The sequence below is a fragment of the Scophthalmus maximus genome, chromosome 13 (assembly GCF_022379125.1).
Source record: "Scophthalmus maximus strain ysfricsl-2021 chromosome 13, ASM2237912v1, whole genome shotgun sequence".
Lineage (NCBI taxonomy): Eukaryota > Metazoa > Chordata > Actinopteri > Pleuronectiformes > Scophthalmidae > Scophthalmus > Scophthalmus maximus.
The window spans coordinates 6,487,159-6,507,097 of NC_061527.1; the positions used below are offsets into that span (position 1 = coordinate 6,487,159).

The 19,939-nt window shown below is 39.9% G+C and overlaps 1 protein-coding gene and 1 long non-coding RNA gene across 3 annotated transcripts in view; both read right to left on the reverse strand.

Moving 5' to 3' along the window:
- jak1 (Janus kinase 1) overlaps nucleotides 1–12,291 on the reverse strand; it is a 29,787-nt gene extending 17,496 nt beyond the window's left edge. The window contains exons 1-5 of one of the 2 annotated variants that reach the window (XM_035648480.2): nucleotides 12,150–12,291; nucleotides 2,905–3,116; nucleotides 2,166–2,289; nucleotides 818–971; nucleotides 206–363 (exon numbers count right to left, since the gene is read on the reverse strand). In XM_035648480.2, coding sequence (XP_035504373.2) covers nucleotides 206–363; nucleotides 818–971; nucleotides 2,166–2,289; nucleotides 2,905–3,109 — 641 coding nt within the window. In that variant the 5' untranslated portion in view covers nucleotides 3,110–3,116; nucleotides 12,150–12,291. Of the gene's footprint in view, nucleotides 1–205; nucleotides 364–817; nucleotides 972–2,165; nucleotides 2,290–2,904; nucleotides 3,117–3,274; nucleotides 3,393–12,149 lie in introns of those variants that run through there. The other variant, XM_047336714.1, reaches the window with a different exon arrangement.
- A 3,398-nt stretch (nucleotides 12,292–15,689) lies between these two features.
- LOC118318642 lies at nucleotides 15,690–19,206 on the reverse strand. The gene is made up of 2 exons (XR_007032008.1): nucleotides 17,244–19,206; nucleotides 15,690–16,935 (listed from the first exon to the last, which is right to left on the reverse strand). It is a non-coding gene; the product is annotated as an uncharacterized LOC118318642 (long non-coding RNA).
- Nucleotides 19,207–19,939: the final 733 nt, after the last annotated feature.

Sequence of the window (19,939 nt, forward strand, 5' to 3'; positions counted from 1 at the left end):
AATTAAAAAGGAAGATGGGTAGAAATTTAGGAAACAACTTGCAGCATTTACTTCCTTTACTTTATGCAAGTGTTTTGAATGTCAGAAAAATTCACAGAAACTATGAGTAGTAGCTGGCTTTCTTGAATTGAAATTCGTTGTGCCCGTGCGTGTGTCCGTGCGTGTGTGTGTGCCCGTGCGTGTGTGCCCGTGCGTGTGTTGATACCTGATTTCTTGGGAAGCAATGGGCACCGGCATGTTCATGGTATAGTGAGTGATGGCAAGCACAGCCATGCCCAAGCACTCGTTTTCTATCTCATGTTGCTCTGCCTCTGACTGATACACTCTCAGTGGGACCACACCCTTCTGGAAGTCATGCTGGCCCTGAGCAATAAAAGTATATTTATATTTTGAGGGACCAAAAACATACAAACATGAACAGAAGCACCTACAATGCACTTCTTTTGAAAGTGGAGATTGTGAAATGTTCCTGTTTTTATACTGTCAAGATTATATAAAGAAGCATTCACAGGATATTCAGACATATTTCTAATTTTTGACAACTGACAATTCAATAGAGTTGTTATATGGTTGGTTTAAAAAAGCATCAAGTCCTTTTGAGTTACATCTCTCAGGTATCAGTGGTCTGCTGTCAACTGCTAACCTTAAATGCACTTTCTGATATTGTCCTCACTGCTGTGATCTTTTAAAACTCAACTCAGTTGATCTTTCAGCATTTAATCAGATTGCACTTTGAAACGTATGTCTTAGTAAGAAATGATAAATAAAAACAAATCTTTCTAAATTGTCTTTTTAAAAACCTGATGAAGGGGCACACCTGGGCAAATAGGTAGTCAAGAGATGCAGCATCAAGTAGGGGCGTTCCCTCCGGCGTTTTCTGTGAGCTAAGTCCTCCTCGGAGTTTACTGATGCAGTGTCTCCAAACTGGAGACTCTCCTTCGGTGGTGCCGTGCCAATTCCTGAAATAAAACCTGAAAGGAGAGACACAGAGGACGGGGTTAACAGAATGAATACAAAGTGTGCAAGCTTGAACTCTTTATTCTTAAACTTACTGATTAAAATTTTGAAATTACTGCCTGAACTACCTGAACGGTAGTTGTATAAAAGATAGGTAGGTCTTGGGGATGCATTGAGTGGATTTTGACGTTCGACGAACGACAAAACTGCGAGTGTAATGGTGTGATGCAAATTCATTTTTCCCACAATGAGATTACATGCAAAGTCAATGTAAAATTTCGCATCACTCACGCCGGCGACGTGTATATCGCGTCATTCACTTGACTTGCTAGTGTGACTCGATGACGCAAAAGCCAATTACAGTTCAGAAAACTGACGTCCGCGTCTGACAGAAAATGGGCGGATAATCTCGGGTTGTGTTTGACGCAATGCGATGTGTGTGGAAGACTGCATCACAGTGCACAAAGCAAGCTGCAGCAAGAAACACAGGCACGCACTCAACATACACCACAGTCATGCTCTATGCACACTCGCTTTTCTCTCCACAAGCTCGAGCACAGAGATAAAGGAAATGCAACTGACACCACAGTTGTGCGCTCCCCCCCCCCCCCCCCCCCCCCCGTCTGTTTAAAATAACCCAGTCAAGTACAAAAATATGACAGTGCTGGTGTGCCCCATAAAAACCTTCCCTTCAGACTTGTCAATATGATTTAAAGAAAAAACATTAATAGCCCTAAAACACTGTGTATGATGAGCAATTTAGTGCGTTGTAGTAGCTGCCTGCTATCCGTAGATAATATTAGATGAAAAGTTTAAAAAAACAACTCTCTCTGAAGTTATTTTACCTTGATCTTTAGTTGAAATCTTAGTATTGGTCAAGATATGTTTGGCTGTTCACCTTTATCTTCGCTTCAATTAACCAAAACAAAACAAACCTGTGGGAACTTCCTGACTTTGCCAAGTCACCCAGTGCAATATTATTTTATGTAACAACCCGCACTCCTAATATCCATCTTGTTATTGTTTTCAGCTAATGCCAAAGCCTTAATGGTGTAATGAAGATGTATGCGGTTAAGTGATGTGCCCTTGAGAGTTCTCTGTCAGCAGCATGTCTCCCATTTTACAGTTTCAATTTAAGAAATGGTGGTTTTATGGTTACACATGGACAACTCCAATGGAGTCAGCGTCTGCTTTGATGTCATTCTTACCTCATGCGATAGTGCAACTTGATACTGGTTTCATCCGTTATCTTGAACTCGTAGTTGGGCGGGTACCACGTGTCAGTCGTCTCATTGTACAGGGCAAATAGGTTGTGGCACAACGGAGATATTGCTGAGAAAGGAAAGAGCAAAACAAACAATATTCAGACGAATTGTTGACTCCGCCCTTTGATTTTTTAAGCCCCTGTACAAAGAGAGGATCTGCTTGTAAAACAAGATAGAGGCTATACCATATTAATCCCTCATGTTAAAACTGTATGTTTTTATCATAATAAAAATCATAGATGGAATTTAGGACCTTGATTTTAGAAAATTATTATACATAACTAACTACGTACGTAAATAGGTTTAATGAAAGCCTTAAGACAAGATAAGATAAGATAAGATAATCAGTTATTCGTCCCACAACGGGGAAATTTGGGACTTCAAATGCCTAAAACTATTTTATTTATAGCCCAGCAACCTAGAGTCAGCCAACCCAGTAACCAATCAGTTCAAATAAATAAAATGGCTGGGTACATTTTCACTTAATCTTGTTTCACAGAAATGGATTCATGGCCTTTGAACTATGGTTTCAATTGATTTGTACTCTGATATTATTAAGGGGAGTCATCAATTTTCCGAACAGCCATGTTGTCCATCAAGTTGAAATCAAATACACTTTGTTACATGTTGACGGCAGAATATCAGCACTTCACGCTCCAGCATGCTACTTTGAGTATCTCACAGCATTTCTTGGCAGCATCCACACATATCTCCTCAACGGTGAAGCATCCTTTGAAGTACTCGAGCTGGTGAACCTCTGGTGTGAAAAAGTGGATTTCCAAGCCCCAAGTGGAAGTGGCAGAGGGGGAGAGTTGGGCCCTCTTGTTGGACTTCCTCATCTTTCCACAGAGTTGCCTGCTCAACTCCATCATCCCCAGAGTTGGCATCCAGACACTGGTTATGTGAAAGTGAAAGAGACACAGCAAAGAAACACAATAGAGTACAGTGAGAAACACAGTAGAGTACAGTGAAAAAACACAGTAGAGTACACAGTAGTGTTCGACCGATATATCGGCCGGCCGATAATATCGGCCGATGTTTGCGTTTTTTACGCGTATCGGCATCAGCCAATGCGCGGCTACCCAACTCTCCCTTCTCCTCCGGAGAGCGGGAGGGGGATTCAATGTCTCCCACCCCGCTCTGCCGCCACTCCTCCGACGACTTCTCGCTGGCTCCGGCCGGCTTAGTCGTAGGTCGCGGTGGACGGAGCGTCCGGTCGGTTTGTGTCTTTCTCCTTTTTCTCCAAACACTTTGCCTCGTGGAATTTTACTTTTTAATCCCGGGGGGGGGGGGGGGGGGGGGGGGCGCCGCCGACGGCCGGATGGAGGCTCGTGGTTGCTGTTTTACGCATCCTCCACGTCCTCGCGCTCTCTCTGCTTGTCGGCTGGCTCTTCTCCCCCCGTACCCTCCTTCCCTTCCCCGCCTTTCCCCTCTCTTTAGCCAAGGAGCAAAGAGTGTGGACGGCTACAATTGTTTATAGCTGAAAGGATACGTAAATTCATCCATTAGTTGATCGACTGGAAAAATCGACAACAATTTTGATGATTAATTAATTGTTTCCGTCATTTGTTACAGCTTCTCGACTGTGAAACATTTGTCTTGAATGTAGGCCTGTCACGATAGTAACGTTATCGACTTATCGTACCATAAAAGAATATGAGCTCAATAATTTTTATTGACATCAATGATAGCCATTGGGTCATGTGTGTTTGTTGAAGTAAGAATTAACTTTACAACAGTCCAGCTAGTTCCGCAGCTTCTGTCCTCATCTGTTCTCGTCGTATGATTCATTAATTACTGGTTTGGCCTATAACATGACAGAAAATTGGGATTTGTTAGTATTTTTCTAAAGGCATGTCTTCAAATTGTAAGTCTAAACTTTGGATAATTTTCTCGCAGCAGCAACACAAATCGTGTAGGACTTGCACGTGCAACGACCAATAGGCCTAAACTGCAAGCTCACATGATTCAGTATTTAAAAATGGTCTTAAAATGACGATAATATTGACAATATTGGTTATCAAAATAATTTCTGGGACGATATATCGGGAAACAAAAAGTAGTTATCGTGACAGGCCTACTTGTATGGCAGTAACCTGACTAGCTTTGTACTGATAGTCAGATAAAATAAAGACATTTGAAAACTTCTACTTGGACTTCCGTAAAGTATCAGGACATTCATTTTACAACTTTCTAACATTGCACAAATGATAAACCAGTTTACTGAAGAAAAAAAATGATTGGTAGAATATTAGAAAGTGAAGGTAACAGTTAGTTGCAGGCCAGTTGAAATGCTGTTCTGTTGAACTACTAAATGCATATTTGTGTGCACAGAGATCAAACCTTCCTGCCTGCTCGGATTACAGAGTATACTACTTTCTATGTTTCCGCAGTGTGTGACAGTACGAAGTAGAAACATGGTGTGATTACGTCACAAATTGTTGTAATTGCCATTCAACAGCTCCACCTCTTTTTTAAAATGCTTCAACCACAGCCGAGTAACAATTCAGACACAATTTCCCCTTATTGCCTCAACACACCAGCAGGATATTGAAGACAGGTAAATATATGTTATATCCATATCTGGGGCCAAACAGTGACATAGTGTACACTGACCATATGAATGGCACACTCACCTTATCATTATCAGCTGTTTCTCTGATGAACCCACAGAAAGAACAGACGGGTTGTTGGCATAGAAAACCTTCGCAGGTCTTTGACATCAGACAGGATTTCCTTTACTTTGTGCACCATCTTACACTTTGTTTCTCTCTGTACCAAAACCTATGACATGTTGTTTCTCCATTGTTGTTTCTCATTTGAAGCACTTTCTGTAACTAAGCAACAGACTGCAGGGTAGACAATCTGCTTCCTGTTTACATAGGGTACACACATGCTCAGTGCGTGTAAATGGTCATGTGATATATGTTTTCAGGTGTGTTAGCATGGACAAAGAATTAATACTGATAGGGAGCTAAAACACTCGTCTGGGCGGAGGGTTTTATAAACGCCTATTTTAAAAAGCCTTTGCACATTTGAAAAAAAGAAAAGAAAATCAACATGTGACAGTCAGTGTTATTAATGTGGCGGTTACCAGAAATAATTCAATATAAAAACGAAACACAAGTGAAGAATGTAAACATAAATTTGGTTTATCATGAAACTGTAGCGAGCCAGAGGACTTGTGCCGAGTAGCCGCTCCTTCAGTTACGGCCAGGACGCATTTGTGTTGAAACAGCTAAAAGAATGTGGCCACAGGCTTCGAGTGGTCTGAGTGATCGGATCTCAAAAGCATCCTCGATGCGTCTTTGGTGTGTTAGTTTGAGCATTACACTTGTGATCAGATCACTTAGGATGGATTATAATACCAGATCTGAACAGGGTATATCGTTAATAGTTTTTGTTTTTAGTTAAAGCCCTAAGACTTCCAACAGAGCGTGGATACATAGATATAAACATAACAATAAGAGGGTACTAATATATTAAAGGCCATCTAGAACTAAAAGAATTAACACAGTTAAGGAGCCCATAAAACAAACCGCTAACATCAAATTACTAAGGCTGCAACTAACGATTATTTTTTATTATTGATTAATCAGTCGATTATTTTCTCGATGAATCGATTACTTGTTTGGTCCATTAAACGTCATAAAATGGTGAAAAATGTCGATTGTGTTTCCCAAAACCACAAGATGATGTTTTGTTTTCTCCACACACCAAAGGTATTTAGTTTACTGTCACATTGGAGCAAAGAAACCAGAAAATATTCACATTTAAGAAGCTACGTTCGTAGAATTTGTACTTATTTTTTTTATATACTATTTGAACCTATTAATCGATCATCAAAAGAGTTGGCGAATAATTTAGTAGTCGATTGCTAATCGATTAACCGTTGCAGCTCTAAATTAAACAAATCAAGTAAGCATAGTAGTCATCCTGTCGAGAGGATCTTCTAAGAGTTGTTATTCATCATCAAGCTCTCATCGAGTGATTCCAGATGAATTGTTTCACAAGCTCCGTCTACCTTCAACACTGAGTGACATAATCAGCCACTGAGTCAATTTCCCCTTACTCTTCCCCTTTCAATCTAAACCCAACACGATACTTGTCATTGTCTCTTTTAGATAGTATATATTTATTTTTATTATATCAAATTTTGGTATTTTGTGGTATATGAATAACAAATGACATGGTTGAGACTGATCACATTGAATGGCACTTTGAGATTGCTTTAAGCAATGAAACGTGCTCTATAAATGAAATGTATTATTATTATTATTATTATTTGACACCAGTTCTACTAATGCCTTGTAGTTCACACTACATGACTTTGAGCCCAATTTTTTTTCCCCCCAAAAAAATATTTTTGGGACCTGGCCAGCAAAAGCACCAGATTGGAGCCAATCTGAATTTCTTCAGCAGAACTCTTCACTGAGGCCATTCAAGAGGCTCACCGACAGGTCGCGTGCTCTGACTAGATTTCGAGGAGGGTTAGACCGTTGTCTTTCGCGAGTCCAGCACAAAATGATGTTGACCGATCTCCTGTCCTCTCCCCCTCGGTGACGTTACTCTTTGCTTTGTTTGCACACCTCTTTTCTTGGTGGGGACGGGGAAGTGACAGGAGCTTGCATTTCTGCCAAAAAACAGCAGCTCAAATGTGATAGACGCCTAATCCCTTCGGTGAGTGGGCGGTTCAGGTGAATCATCTATTCAGGTATATATCACAGATGACACGTCACAGTATTTAAGGTCATCTCTTTGGCATTGACACTGTCTTTATGTAACAATTCAAGTTCAAGCCTTTGGAAGCACTGTCGCTACAATCACCTTGTATCAAAAACTGTTCAACCACTACTGTGTTTCTCACTGTACTCTACTGTGTTTCTTTACTGTACTTTACTGTGTTTCTCACTGTACTCTACTGTGTTTCTTTACTGTACTTTACTGTGTTTCTCACTGTCCTCTACTGTGTTTCTTTACTGTACTTTACTGTGTTTCTCACTGTACTCTACTGTGTTTCTTTACTGTACTTTACTGTGTTTCTCACTGTACTCTACTGTTTCTTTCTTGTACTCAATTGTGTTTCTTTACTGTACTCTACTCTGTTTCTTTACTGTACTCTACTGTGTTTCTCACTGTACTCTACTGTTTCTTTCTTGTACTCAATTGTGTTTCTTTACTGTACTCTACTCTGTTTCTTTATTGTACTCTACTGTGTTTCTTTACTGTACTCTACTGTGTTTCTTTACTGTGTTTCTTTACTGTACTCTACTGTGTTTCTTTATTGTGCTCTACTGTGTTTCTTTACTCTACTCTACTGTGTTTCTTTACTGTACTCTACTGTGTTTCTTTATTGTGCTCTACTGTGTTTCTTTACTGTACTTTACTGTGTTTCTTTACTGTACTCTACTGTGTTCCTTTATTGTGCTCTACTGTGTTTCTTTACTGTACTCTACTGTGTTTCTTTACTGTACTCTACTCTGTACTCTACTGTGCTTCTTTATTGTACTCTACTGTGTTTCTTTACTGTACTCTACTGTGTTTCTTTACTGTACTCTACTCTGTACTCTACTGTGCTTCTTTATTGTGCTCTACTGTGTTTCTTTACTGTACTCTACTGTGTTTCTTTACTGTACTCTACTGTGTTTCTTTACTGTACTTTACTGTGTTTCTCACTGTACTCTACTGTGTTTCTTTACTGTACTTTACTGTGTTTCTCACTGTACTCTACTGTGTTTCTTTCTTGTACTCAATTGTGTTTCTTTACTGTACTCTACTCTGTTTCTTTACTGTACTCTACTGTGTTTCTCACTGTACTCTACTGTTTCTTTCTTGTACTCAATTGTGTTTCTTTACTGTACTCTACTCTGTTTCTTTATTGTACTCTACTGTGTTTCTTTACTGTACACTTCTGTTTCTTTATTGTGCTCTACTGTGTTTCTTTACTGTACTCTACTGTGTTTCTTTACTGTGTTTCTTTACTGTACTCTACTGTGTTTCTTTATTGTGCTCTACTGTGTTTCTTTACTCTACTCTACTGTGTTTCTTTACTGTACTCTACTGTGTTTCTTTATTGTGCTCTACTGTGTTTCTTTACTCTACTCTACTGTGTTTCTTTACTGTACTTTACTGTGTTTCTTTACTGTACTCTACTGTGTTCCTTTATTGTGCTCTACTGTGTTTCTTTACTGTACTCTACTGTGTTTCTTTACTGTACTCTACTCTGTACTCTACTGTGCTTCTTTATTGTGCTCTACTGTGTTTCTTTACTGTACTCTACTGTGTTTCTTTACTGTACTCTACTCTGTACTCTACTGTGCTTCTTTATTGTGCTCTACTGTGTTTCTTTACTGTACTCTACTGTGTTTCTTTACTGTACTCTACTCTGTACTCTACTGTGCTTCTTTATTGTACTCTACTGTCTCTCACTGTACTCTACTGTATTTCTTTACTGTACTCTACTCTGTGTTTCTTCATTGTAGTTTACTGTTTCTTTACTGTACTCTACTTTGTGATTCTTCATTGTACTCTACTGTTTCTTTACTGAACTCTACTGTGTTTTCTCACTGTACTCTACTGTGTTTCTTCACCATACTCTACTGTTTTTCTTTACTTTACTGTACTCTACTCTGTGCTTCTTCATTGTAGTTTACTGTTTCTTTACTGAACTCTACTGTGTTTCTCACTGTACTCTACTGTGTTTCTTCACCATACTCTACTGTTTTTCTTTACTTTACTGTACTCTACTTTGTGATTCTTCATTGTACTCTACTGTTTCTTTACTGAACTATACTGTGTTTTCTCACTGTACTCTACTGTGTTTCTTCACCATACTCTGCTGTTTTTCTTTACTTTACTGTTCTCTACTCTGTGTTTCTTCATTGTAGTTTACTGTTTCTTTACTGTACTCTACTTTGTGATTCTTCATTGTACTCTACTGTTTCTTTACTGAACTCTACTCTGTTTTCTCACTGTACTCTACTGTGTTTCTTCACCATACTCTACTGTTTTTCTTTACTTTACTGTACTCTACTCTGTGCTTCTTCATTGTAGTTTACTGTTTCTTTACTGAACTCTACTGTGTTTCTCACTGTACTCTACTGTGTTTCTTCACCATACTCTACTGTTTTTCTTTACTTTACTGTACTCTACTTTGTGATTCTTCATTGTACTCTACTGTTTCTGTACTGAACTATACTGTGTTTTCTCATGTACTCTACTGTGTTTCTTCACCATACTCTGCTGTTTTTCTTTACTTTACTGTACTCTACTCTGTGCTTCTTCATTGTAGTTTACTGTTTCTTTACTGTACTATACTGTGTTTCTCAGTGTACTGTTTCTTTACCCGTGGCACACAAATGTACAGGGTAGAAGCTTTCTTTAATTTGAGTTGGAGTAAATTTGATCCTATGCCTGAATTAGATTGCATGTCATCAACTCTGGCACAATAAAAGCTGCTGGTAAACTGCTTATAAATCTCACTTTGACCACACCCATAACTGATGATAGGTGTGATTGACACGAGGGATTATATCCACTGTTCAATGAATGTTGAAGTTGTTAACATGCACACTTACATCCTTCTTCAAAAATAAAATAGCAAACAATAAATACAATTTGATAAAACTGCAAAATTGGAAAATTTGTTGCATTGTTCATTAAGCCTTCACATCCTCCTGTCTTCATGTTTGGGATAAAAAGTAGGAAAGTAAAGAGCATATTCAACCTGTAATGACCCGTTTGAATTAAAAATGTAAAGTCTATAAGCACAACAGCCAACAGTTTGCCTTGTGATCCAACAGATTGACCCAGCAGGCTAGTAATGCCATGTTGCTTGCTACGAAAAAACGGAGAACAATAGCGAACAAAGCCATCCGGAGCGGACAACCGTGACACCAAAGAATCTGAGAAGCAGCGTGTGGAGTATTACGGCTTCTACACCGTAGATGGTAACTAACAAAGCTGTTAGTGGACTCGTACAAGGCACTATAACACTGGAACAACAACAGTTCTGCAGACTCACCTGCTACCTGCTACGTCAAGTTTACAACCTCGTCTGACTATTCAGTACAGATTCAGCAGAACCCGTAAAAATGCCATTACCAGATAAGATAGCATGTAATCGTGTAGGGGACAGTGTAATTTATATACTCGGGCTCAGCCAGGTTTTAGTCACACTGACTAATGAACTCACTGGGGCTTTTATACACGTTTACATTCAGACTATTTGGACCTATCATCTTAGTCATTTAACACCATCTAGCACTCGTCATTAACTTTCGTATTTTGTGTGACTCTGTTTTTTTGTCCTTCATTGTTTCACTGCTTGATCTTGTGTTTTTGGATGTTCTTCATCCAAATTTAAGCAAAATGTGTGCCACACGCATCCCTTCCTCAAAGCCACTAAGCCGAAGTACCTGAAATGAAAATCACCATAGGCAGACAATAGCCTGATAAACCATTAAAATAAAGCAAAGTCACTTGGTCATTACAAGAAAAGCTCAAGTACCGTATTCACATTTGAGAGGATGGAACCTGTAGATTTCTTTTTATTTAATTATAAAGAAAATTTCATTGCTGATTGAGTTTCAGTAAATAACGTCATTGGTTGACTAACTGTGTTGCATTTGTAATAACAAGTGGGGGCCACAATTGCGACATGCGTAATGAAAAACTGCCATTCTCTACATGTTATGCTTATTTGCTAATTTCTTATTAACACAATAATAATAATAACAAAATCCGGCCATTGTACCTAAATCCACCCTCACTGTGTTGGAGCAGGGTCCCTGTGGCCTGTGTGCTGCCCATTCATCTCCTTAAGCATAATCATCATTATCTTTCTATACATGTATTTCATTTATTTTTCCTCTAGTTACCATTTGATTTATCATATGCCCAAATTTACGGACACAATCAAGTTTTGACTGTACAATTGCATATTGTTATTCATTATTAGGGCAGCTGTGGAGATATGGGGTGGGACAGAAGGGTGGGGGGGTATTCACAATCTCAAAAAGCTCTGAGAAATGTCTTATAAAGTACATGTTGTAATACAAAAATAAATAATAATATATGAAAATAAAAGCATAATCATAAACAATTTTTATATTTTTTTAAATATATTTTTTAAATAAACAGCTTCCTGTCCCTCAAGTAGTGAATATTCTGTGGTTTTTGGTCTCTTATGATAGAAAATGAATACACTGGGGTTCTGGACTGATGATCAGACAAAATATATGAACTTATCTTTAAAAAAAACCAACAAAAAAAAACAACTCCTAACCATTCTATGACATATGATGCACAACTGGGAAATCGATTAATCGAGAAAAGAACTGGCCCATTAATGAACAGTGGAAATTATAAGTTAGTTAGGATGACATGTAAGGACGCGTCATTTATTTATATTCATCCTTATTTATTCATATGCTTCCGAAGAGATTTTAGTTTCTGTTTCAGACAGAACAGAGACAATGTTGGGCTCAACTTGAACAAAATTATAATAGTTTTTTACAAGTACGCCCTTGGTTTTGTTTGTATAGGGTGACATCATATTAACAATATAAAACTATTATTTTGTATTTCATTCGACATTAAAGGACATTTTTTGGGACAGTTGTTATCGTGCTGTCCATCCATCTGCCTGTGTGGGACACGGATGGAGGGTTCCGTCGCCGAGTGGACATTCCGTCGCCGACTGGACGTTCCGTCGCCGACTGGACGTTCCGTCGCCGACTGGACGTTAGCCTGTTAGCCACTGAGTTCCCCCGCGGTGGCCAAAGACTAAGCGGCGGCTGGAGGGTTTGTCCCAACACGACAGCGCCGGAGGAAAGATGAGGTCCGTGTCGGACGGAACTTCGAGTGTGTGACATGTTGTTCCCGCGACGGGGAGACATGTTTTAATGTAAAAGCCCATTTACTCACCTAGCAAGGGTTAGCCAGACAGCTGGCGAGTTACTTCCGTTTCGTTTTCAGTGCATCAGAAGGCTCCGAGCGAGTTGGAGCTCCGTCTCAAAGTGCGGCTTGTCGGCTGTTCGCTTCCAAAAAACCCTTCCCGCGGTTACCATCCAATCTTCCGAAGACGGGTGGATGAGAATGAGGTTATGTCCAAAGTAAAGTGTCGGCGCTGTGGGGAGCTTCGTGCTGAGACGCAGCGATCCTCCGTTCTGGCGAACCCTTCCTGTCAAGTAACGCCCCTTTCCCGAAAGCAACGTAGTGACTGTCGATGAAACGCGGGGCGGCCATTGGCTGCCGCGCCCCGTCACTCAAGGTGAGCATTAACGCCTTCGCTGGACGTGTGAGTCACGCACATAAAATGTCTTATTGTTGTGATGGAGTTCAAACTGATTCTCTGCGGATTCGTTTGTGTCCTGTTTCGTTCTTTTCAAGAAATCAAATACTGATTTATTCAGAAAAAGGCTTTTATGAGCCACCTATTTCGTATGACCTTAATAACAATTATGTAGGTAGTTACTTTATTTATCCCAAGCTGGGAAATTCCGGGTGTGTTATGATAAACTGACTGTGTATTTATTCTGTTTATTTTAACAAGTTAACAATGTTATAGTTACAACATCAATTCATCTAACCAATATCCAAAATTAAAACCAGAAAAATCAAACCCTCATTTAAAGAGAGCCGCCTGACAAAGCTCGAATCATGATCGATTTCATAATTTTCATTTGTGAATTTTCATAAATACTTTCGTCCATAACTTGCATTTTCCTTAACATGTCCACCTGCAAATCATGCAGATTTCTATTGTAGTAACATAGCTGCTGTCACAGCAAGCAGGACTATTTCATATCTAATTAATTCTTTCGGGCTTTTAATCTATTATACTGTATTATTTTTGTCGATGTATTCTCTGCGCTAAATTTAGCTTACAATGCATCTTTACTGTTGTGAGTTACATTTTATAAATATTGTTTAATTGTTATAAACATTGCTAGTTTATAAATTGGTCCCAGTGAATAAACATTTTCGGGCGGAGAAAGACTTAAATTAAGAAAAGTCCTTGGGGACTTAATGTAAATCAAAAGTAATGTCATCCTTAGTGAAAATCACAGGACACAAAAACAGGTAGAACAAACAAGAACTTTTCATTCCTTTGTATGTTCACCCCTTTTCGACCCACAAGGAGGATTATGTTTCATATTTGCCATTCTGTAGCTGGCAAAAAAATGCAGGCATGTTTCATGAGGCCCGCGTCTTTGCTTAAGCAACGTAAAACATCTTTGTGATTGTGCTTCCAAAACCCTGCGACATGTACATGTAATGTTCAATGCCCCCACTTCTGGCAACTTTGCATAACTGTCATCCTTGTTATTTGTTTACAGGACTGGAGTGCCACACCTCATAAAATAGCCCATGTCAGTTATAGCTGAAAAAGGAATGTTTCAATTACAGGGAAAATCAGGAATCTTGATCAAATAAGTCAAGGAAGTGCGTCAAAACGTGAACACTTATCTCCTTCAACCTCTCTGAGCGATGTCATTGCAAAACTAAATGTGGAGTTTCCCTGCTGACTGCGGACAAAAGATCCAACAAGGAAACAAGGTGATGATCCGTATAGATATATGTCAAGCTCAATACACAGTTAATAGTAATATAGCAATAACTACCGCAGCACTGTGGACGTAGACACAAAACAATTATGGTCATCAGTGAGGTAAGGTCAGCTACATGTAGCCTCCCTGAGCTGGTGCATTCCAGTGTAACCAGTTACTTCCAAACCTATTACACGATCAGAATTTATGATCAGTATACGTGCATTCAATAGATGCTCTAAGCTGCACTAAAATGTCTTCTGAGCTTTACTAGTCTGTCTTCGATTAGCTGTCTTGTCTGTATCCCAGCCTCCACTTGCAGGTGCTCACTGGAGGAGTGACTTCGATCCCTTACACCAATCATCTGTTTACAACTTCATTATTGTGAGTGCTAAACCATCTCTTAAAAGTGTATATACTGCGCATGAGAGCTGGGTAGGGAAATCTACAGTGAAGTAAAGGTTGTCAGGCTGGAGTTTTTGCCGCAGTTATCAACTGTGAGTCTATTGTTCCTGCAGATCAGGGAATAGACAGGGACCTGCGGTGATAAAGGAAAAAGGGAAATTACTTGCTTCCTGCGACAAAAGAACAAGGACGTGAAGGTTTCTGCAAAACAGAAATAGTGGGTGGTTCACGATCAGGGAGGGACTTCCCATGCCACATCCCAGTTAACACTTATTGGCTTACATTGAGTGTGACAGAAATTCCCCGTAATCATGGACCCCGGATGGTACCTAGAGTTTTAGATTATGCAATGACACCAGTTGAGCGTATTATCACAAAGATGAGTGTCTGGTCTGAATGTCTGTGTTCATGTTGGAAAATATCGCCTTTTTTTATTCAAGTTGTGTCGAGCCCCACTTCACTTTTCATATCTTATTATGGGAAAAAAAATTAGCCTTACCACAAAGTACCCATGAAATGAGACGGTGAGTCAGAGAAAAAACCATGTGATTCAAGGCGAGTTTTGAGCGGATCGAGGTTAGAGTGAGAGAAAAACAGAATAAGTATCATGACACATCGGGGATTTCCATATGTCAAGAGTGTGTAACCTATATGAGTGAAACATGCCAAGGGCAGCTGCCAGATGACCTGTAGTCATGATATAAACAGTACATGTATTAATCAGTGGCACGTTTCAATTTTGTGTATGGAAAATGCAGATCATAATACAAGTGCTTTTTGACATGTGAAATATCGATTTTTTTGGGCGGCAATTTATGCCAAAATGGATCAAGGGTCATTCTCAGCTGTTCTGTTTTACTGGCAAACAAGAAGTCCAAAGTCAGTTATGCCATGGCAAAACATTTATCTATATTCAATATGAATCGTGACACATGTGCACTAAACTTGTTTTAACAGCTTTACCAAAACCACATTCATTATTAGGGTTTCTGAAACAGAACTTTCCTCCCTGGGCCACACAGCACGTCAGTGATGGAGCTTTAGCTCCCTCTGTTGACAACAATGTGGAGAAGAGTTCAGGACCGTTCCAATTCTTCAACCAGCTCCCTGAGCAGGGAAAGCTGAGACATATTTTCCGACCTATTCCGAAATGATTCAGTCGAGAAAAACACAGGTTCTGCTCCAGTTATTTATAGTGAGTCAGAATTTATCTAGCAATTCAATGTTAGCCAGGTTTGATCCAGGGACTGAATGTAGACAGTTTGTAAGGTTAACATACGTGATGCATTTTTGTTTAAACGCTAAATTGAACCTAATGGGCAATTTTACTGTGAGAATTATTTAGAAAGAAATATACAAGACATCTTTAAGATGACATAGTTGCAACTCCATTTTTATTATCTCCAAGTTCACAATAGGTGACTGTTGCATGGCTACAAATATCTCCATTTAAGATCCACATCATTCCATTCAGAAAGCAGAGATAAATGAAGCAATGAACACATTCAAATGAAATGTATATATTTTTTATTTCTCGTAGTCGAGCAGAAGTTACATGAGAAATGAACATAGCACAAACATACAGCTTTTGAGTTTCTTGCACCTTAAACACACAATAACTTACAAATATCATACCACTTTTTTTTTTTTCAAATGACATACTCACACGTGTCGACATCCGGCCCTCGTGGCTCTTTAGCAGAACGTGTCCGGATCCACTGCCCTTAGTGTCAAGTTGGCAGCCATCCTTCAGTTATCACAGTACTGTACCTTCGATGGGGACAGCATCAGCACTGTGATAACTGAACCAGGGCAGCCTGTGAAATCTAGCAGCCCCGTGGCTCCGCTCCGCTCCGCTGCACTCGTCATCCACCCATAATATCCGTGCTCTGGGTCAACAGGTGCAAGGATAACAAAAGTTTTGCTTTTCGCGTGTACGCAGATCATTTGGCAGTGTATCTCATGCAGAACATGTGCAAGTTGTCTGTCCAGCATTTTCCAGTATCGTTTTTTATATTCTACTGTTCGTTTCAAAATCTGTATTTGGTGAAATTGGCTCAGCACTAAGCGGTAAAAGTTAAATCAGAACATTGATGAGGAATTCTGGCAATTTATGTAGTTTCATCTATTATATCCATCATGCAAAATATTAAAATATGTTGTCCATATATGGTGTAAATGTGTTTATGGATGCTTAGGCATTAATATGACGCAGCTGAGGACTCTTATCACCCAGTTACATGTGTGTTGCCCAAAAAACAAACACATCTTGTCTAATGCTGTGAACCACACATGGAAATCCATTCAATACTGATCTTGAATGCTCTTAAAACATTCTATTTCATGTAGTATTAAATCCACACAGCTTGATAAGCCAGTTATTTGTCAGCCAATAGCCATAGCTTTTTGAAATGTTAGAAAAAAATAGTTAAAACTAAAATTTAACCCCAAACTCCTCACCAACATTGATGTTTTCCATTTGCTTTTGCTAAATCAAAATCTGAGGGACATTACATGTATTTTTTTTTATACACGAGAAGCAGCAAACTTAAAAAATAAGAAGCTTTTTGTCCTAAAACCATGAACAGATCATTTTCTGTTGACCGGCGGGTCGATCAATCGAACCCGTCCGATCATTGCAGCACTGATTTCGCGCAAAAAAACCTCTGCCTGCGTCCGAACGGCACGCGGTCGATAGACGGCGCAAGTCTTCACACGCCACATTTGATCGACGTCGGCGATCTTTACTGTGAATCCTGAAAAAACAAAACATGGTTTTAATAATGCACGGTGGGAGGGACACGCCCATCGTGATGCCCATACATGTGCAGCTCCTACGTGCATTCGTAAATCAGAGTATATTAGTCACTTCTCTGTTTGAATTCTGATCTCTTTGTCTGCTGGAGAGGACTCCTTAATGTTTCATTGTCATAAAATTAGGGGAAATGAGCTACACCCCCCCCCCCCCCCCCCTCCCCCATTTCCTGATAGAGGAAAACTACTGTTTGTTTCCCTTTTTTTTTTTTTTTTAACTTGCTGTATATTATTCATACAAACCACAGACCGAGTGACGTCAGACTTGTTATGATCCTGCGCGCGGGCTCCGCCCCCTCGTCGCTCCTCTCCAGCAGTCGGGTCGCGCCGCTGGCTCCTCCCCCTCCTCCTCCTCCTCCCCCTCCCCCTCGTCAGTCCGCCCGCCCTCTGCACTTCTTGTAAACAACTCCATTAGACCCCGCTGCGCAGCACGCCGTCCAAAAATGTCCGTGTCACATACGTGGACAAGCAGAGCGCGGCGACATGTGCCAATGACCGCAGAGGGACGGGGGGGGGGGGGGGGGGCACACTGTCAGGGCCGAGCTGAGGTGTCGCCCGCGTGCCTGCACAGAAACAAAAAGAAAAGAAGCGTCCCTGTTATATAAACCTTGGATGTAAATAACTGAAATGATTCACAGCTTATTAACAGTGAATGTGACAGTGGGCAATAAGCAGCATAAGGGCCAAGCAGAGGCCAGAGCAGACACGAGCTCGTGCTCGATGCTGTTGTCTGGAAGAAAACTAAAGTTGGCCATATACAAACAACCCCCCCCCCCCCCACCACCCACACACACACCCTTTATGTGTCGCGTGGCAACACTCTGCATATCTACTTGGAAAACAACCGAGTAAAGGTAAAAAATTATAAAACAAGTGCATTGTCCGTATGGAATATTGTGCAGCCAAACGTTAACGCCCCAGCATTTCACACACACACACACACACACACACACCCCTTTTTCTGGGCAAAAACAAACAGCATGCTGATCCGAACGCAGCTCGTCACATTCTTATTCACACCCAGTGTGCACTGCAAATAAGAAATAAAGACTTAATAAGATCACTTACCCTGTGACGTCCACGATCGACCCCCCCCCCCCGTGTTTATGTTGATATATAGATATGTATATCTATATATATATTTAAAAAAAATTAATGACGCAGCAAGTCAGACCACACGGAGCAACGTGATTGTCGCCATTTTTTGTTGTTATTGAATTCTCCAAAAGCCATGTGACAAACAAACAACGAAAAAAAAAAGATCAACATGGTTAACAAAAAAGAAAAAAAAAGAAAAAAGAAGAGAAGAAACAGGCTTCCGGGAGGCGCAGAGACGGACGACCAGTTCAGGCGAGGCGACGGAGCAGAGAATGATGAATCCGGTGGATCTTGTCGTTTGTCTGGCGGGTCAGTGTGCTCCACTCCACCGGACCGGAGCCCGGAGACCGGAGCCCGGAGACTGGAGCCTGGAGACTGGAGTCCGGAGACTGGAGCCTGGAGCCTGGAGCCCGGAGACTGGAGCCTGGAGACTGGAGACTGGAGACTGGAGCCTGGAGACTGGAGACTGGAGACTGGAGACCGTGCGCGCTGTGCGCAGCGTTTGCCAGCTCCGGGACGCCGCCGCCGCCGTATGGCTGCAACAAGTCTGCTCCCTCCGGTTCCACCCGTCCGCCACTGTTGCGCGCGGGGATGACAGCGACTCATGTGCTATCTGCGCCCGCTGCCAGCAGCCAGGAAGAAAAAAAAGAAAAAGAAAAGAAAGACAACAACAACAACAACCCTGAAACAAAAACAACAAAAACAACAACAAAAAACATAGGAAACTGGAATCACATGAACCATATGCAATAATTTTACAGTGCTGTCAACAAGTGGTGGAATCCATAATTAGTCCTATTTGTTTTCCAAACAGACACAAAACTTCAAAAAATAATTCTCCACATTTATTTTCACGTTGGTAAAAAACTTGAAAATAATTACTGGTGCCAATTCCCTCTGCAGCCCAAGAATAAATGTTTTTTTGGATTTTTTTTTAAAATCAGCTGACATTGGTCATTAACTGTAAATTGGTGGCATGGCAGCGTGTTATTTTGTCTTCTTCCTCCTACTTCTCCACCCATTTCTTTTTATTTTGTGTCAGATAGATAGATAGATTATAACACGATAGATCAAGAGATAGATAGATCGATTATATCCAGATAAATAGATAGACAGATAGATAGATTGATAGAGAGATGGATAGATAGATAGATAGATAGACAGTTAGATAGATAGATAGATAGATAGACAGATAGATAGATAGACAGATAGTTAGATAGATAGATGGATAGCCAAATAGATAGATAGATGGATAGACAGATAGATAGATAGATAGATAGATAGATAGACAAATAGATAGATAGATAGATAGATAGATAGATAGATAGACAAATAGATAGATAGATGGATAGATAGATAGATAGATAGATAGACAAATAGATAGATAGATAGATAGATAGATAGATAGATAGATAGACAAATAGATAGATAGATGGATAGACAAATAGATAGCCAAATAGATAGATAGATAGATAGACAGATAGTTAGATAGATAGATGGATAGACAAATAGATAGACAAATAGATAGATAGATGGATAGACAGATAGTTAGATAGATTGATAGACAGATAGTTAGATAGATAGCTGGATAGACAGATAGTTAGATAGATGGATAGATAGATAGTTAGATAGATAGATGGATAGACAAATAGATAGATAGATGGATAGACAGATAGTTATAGAGATAGTTAGATAGATAGATGGATAAACAAATAGATGGATAGACAGATAGTTGGATAGATAGACAGATAGTTAGATAGATAGATGGATAGACAAATAGATAGATAGATGGATAGACAGATAGTTATAGAGATAGTTAGATAGATAGATGGATAAACAAATAGATAG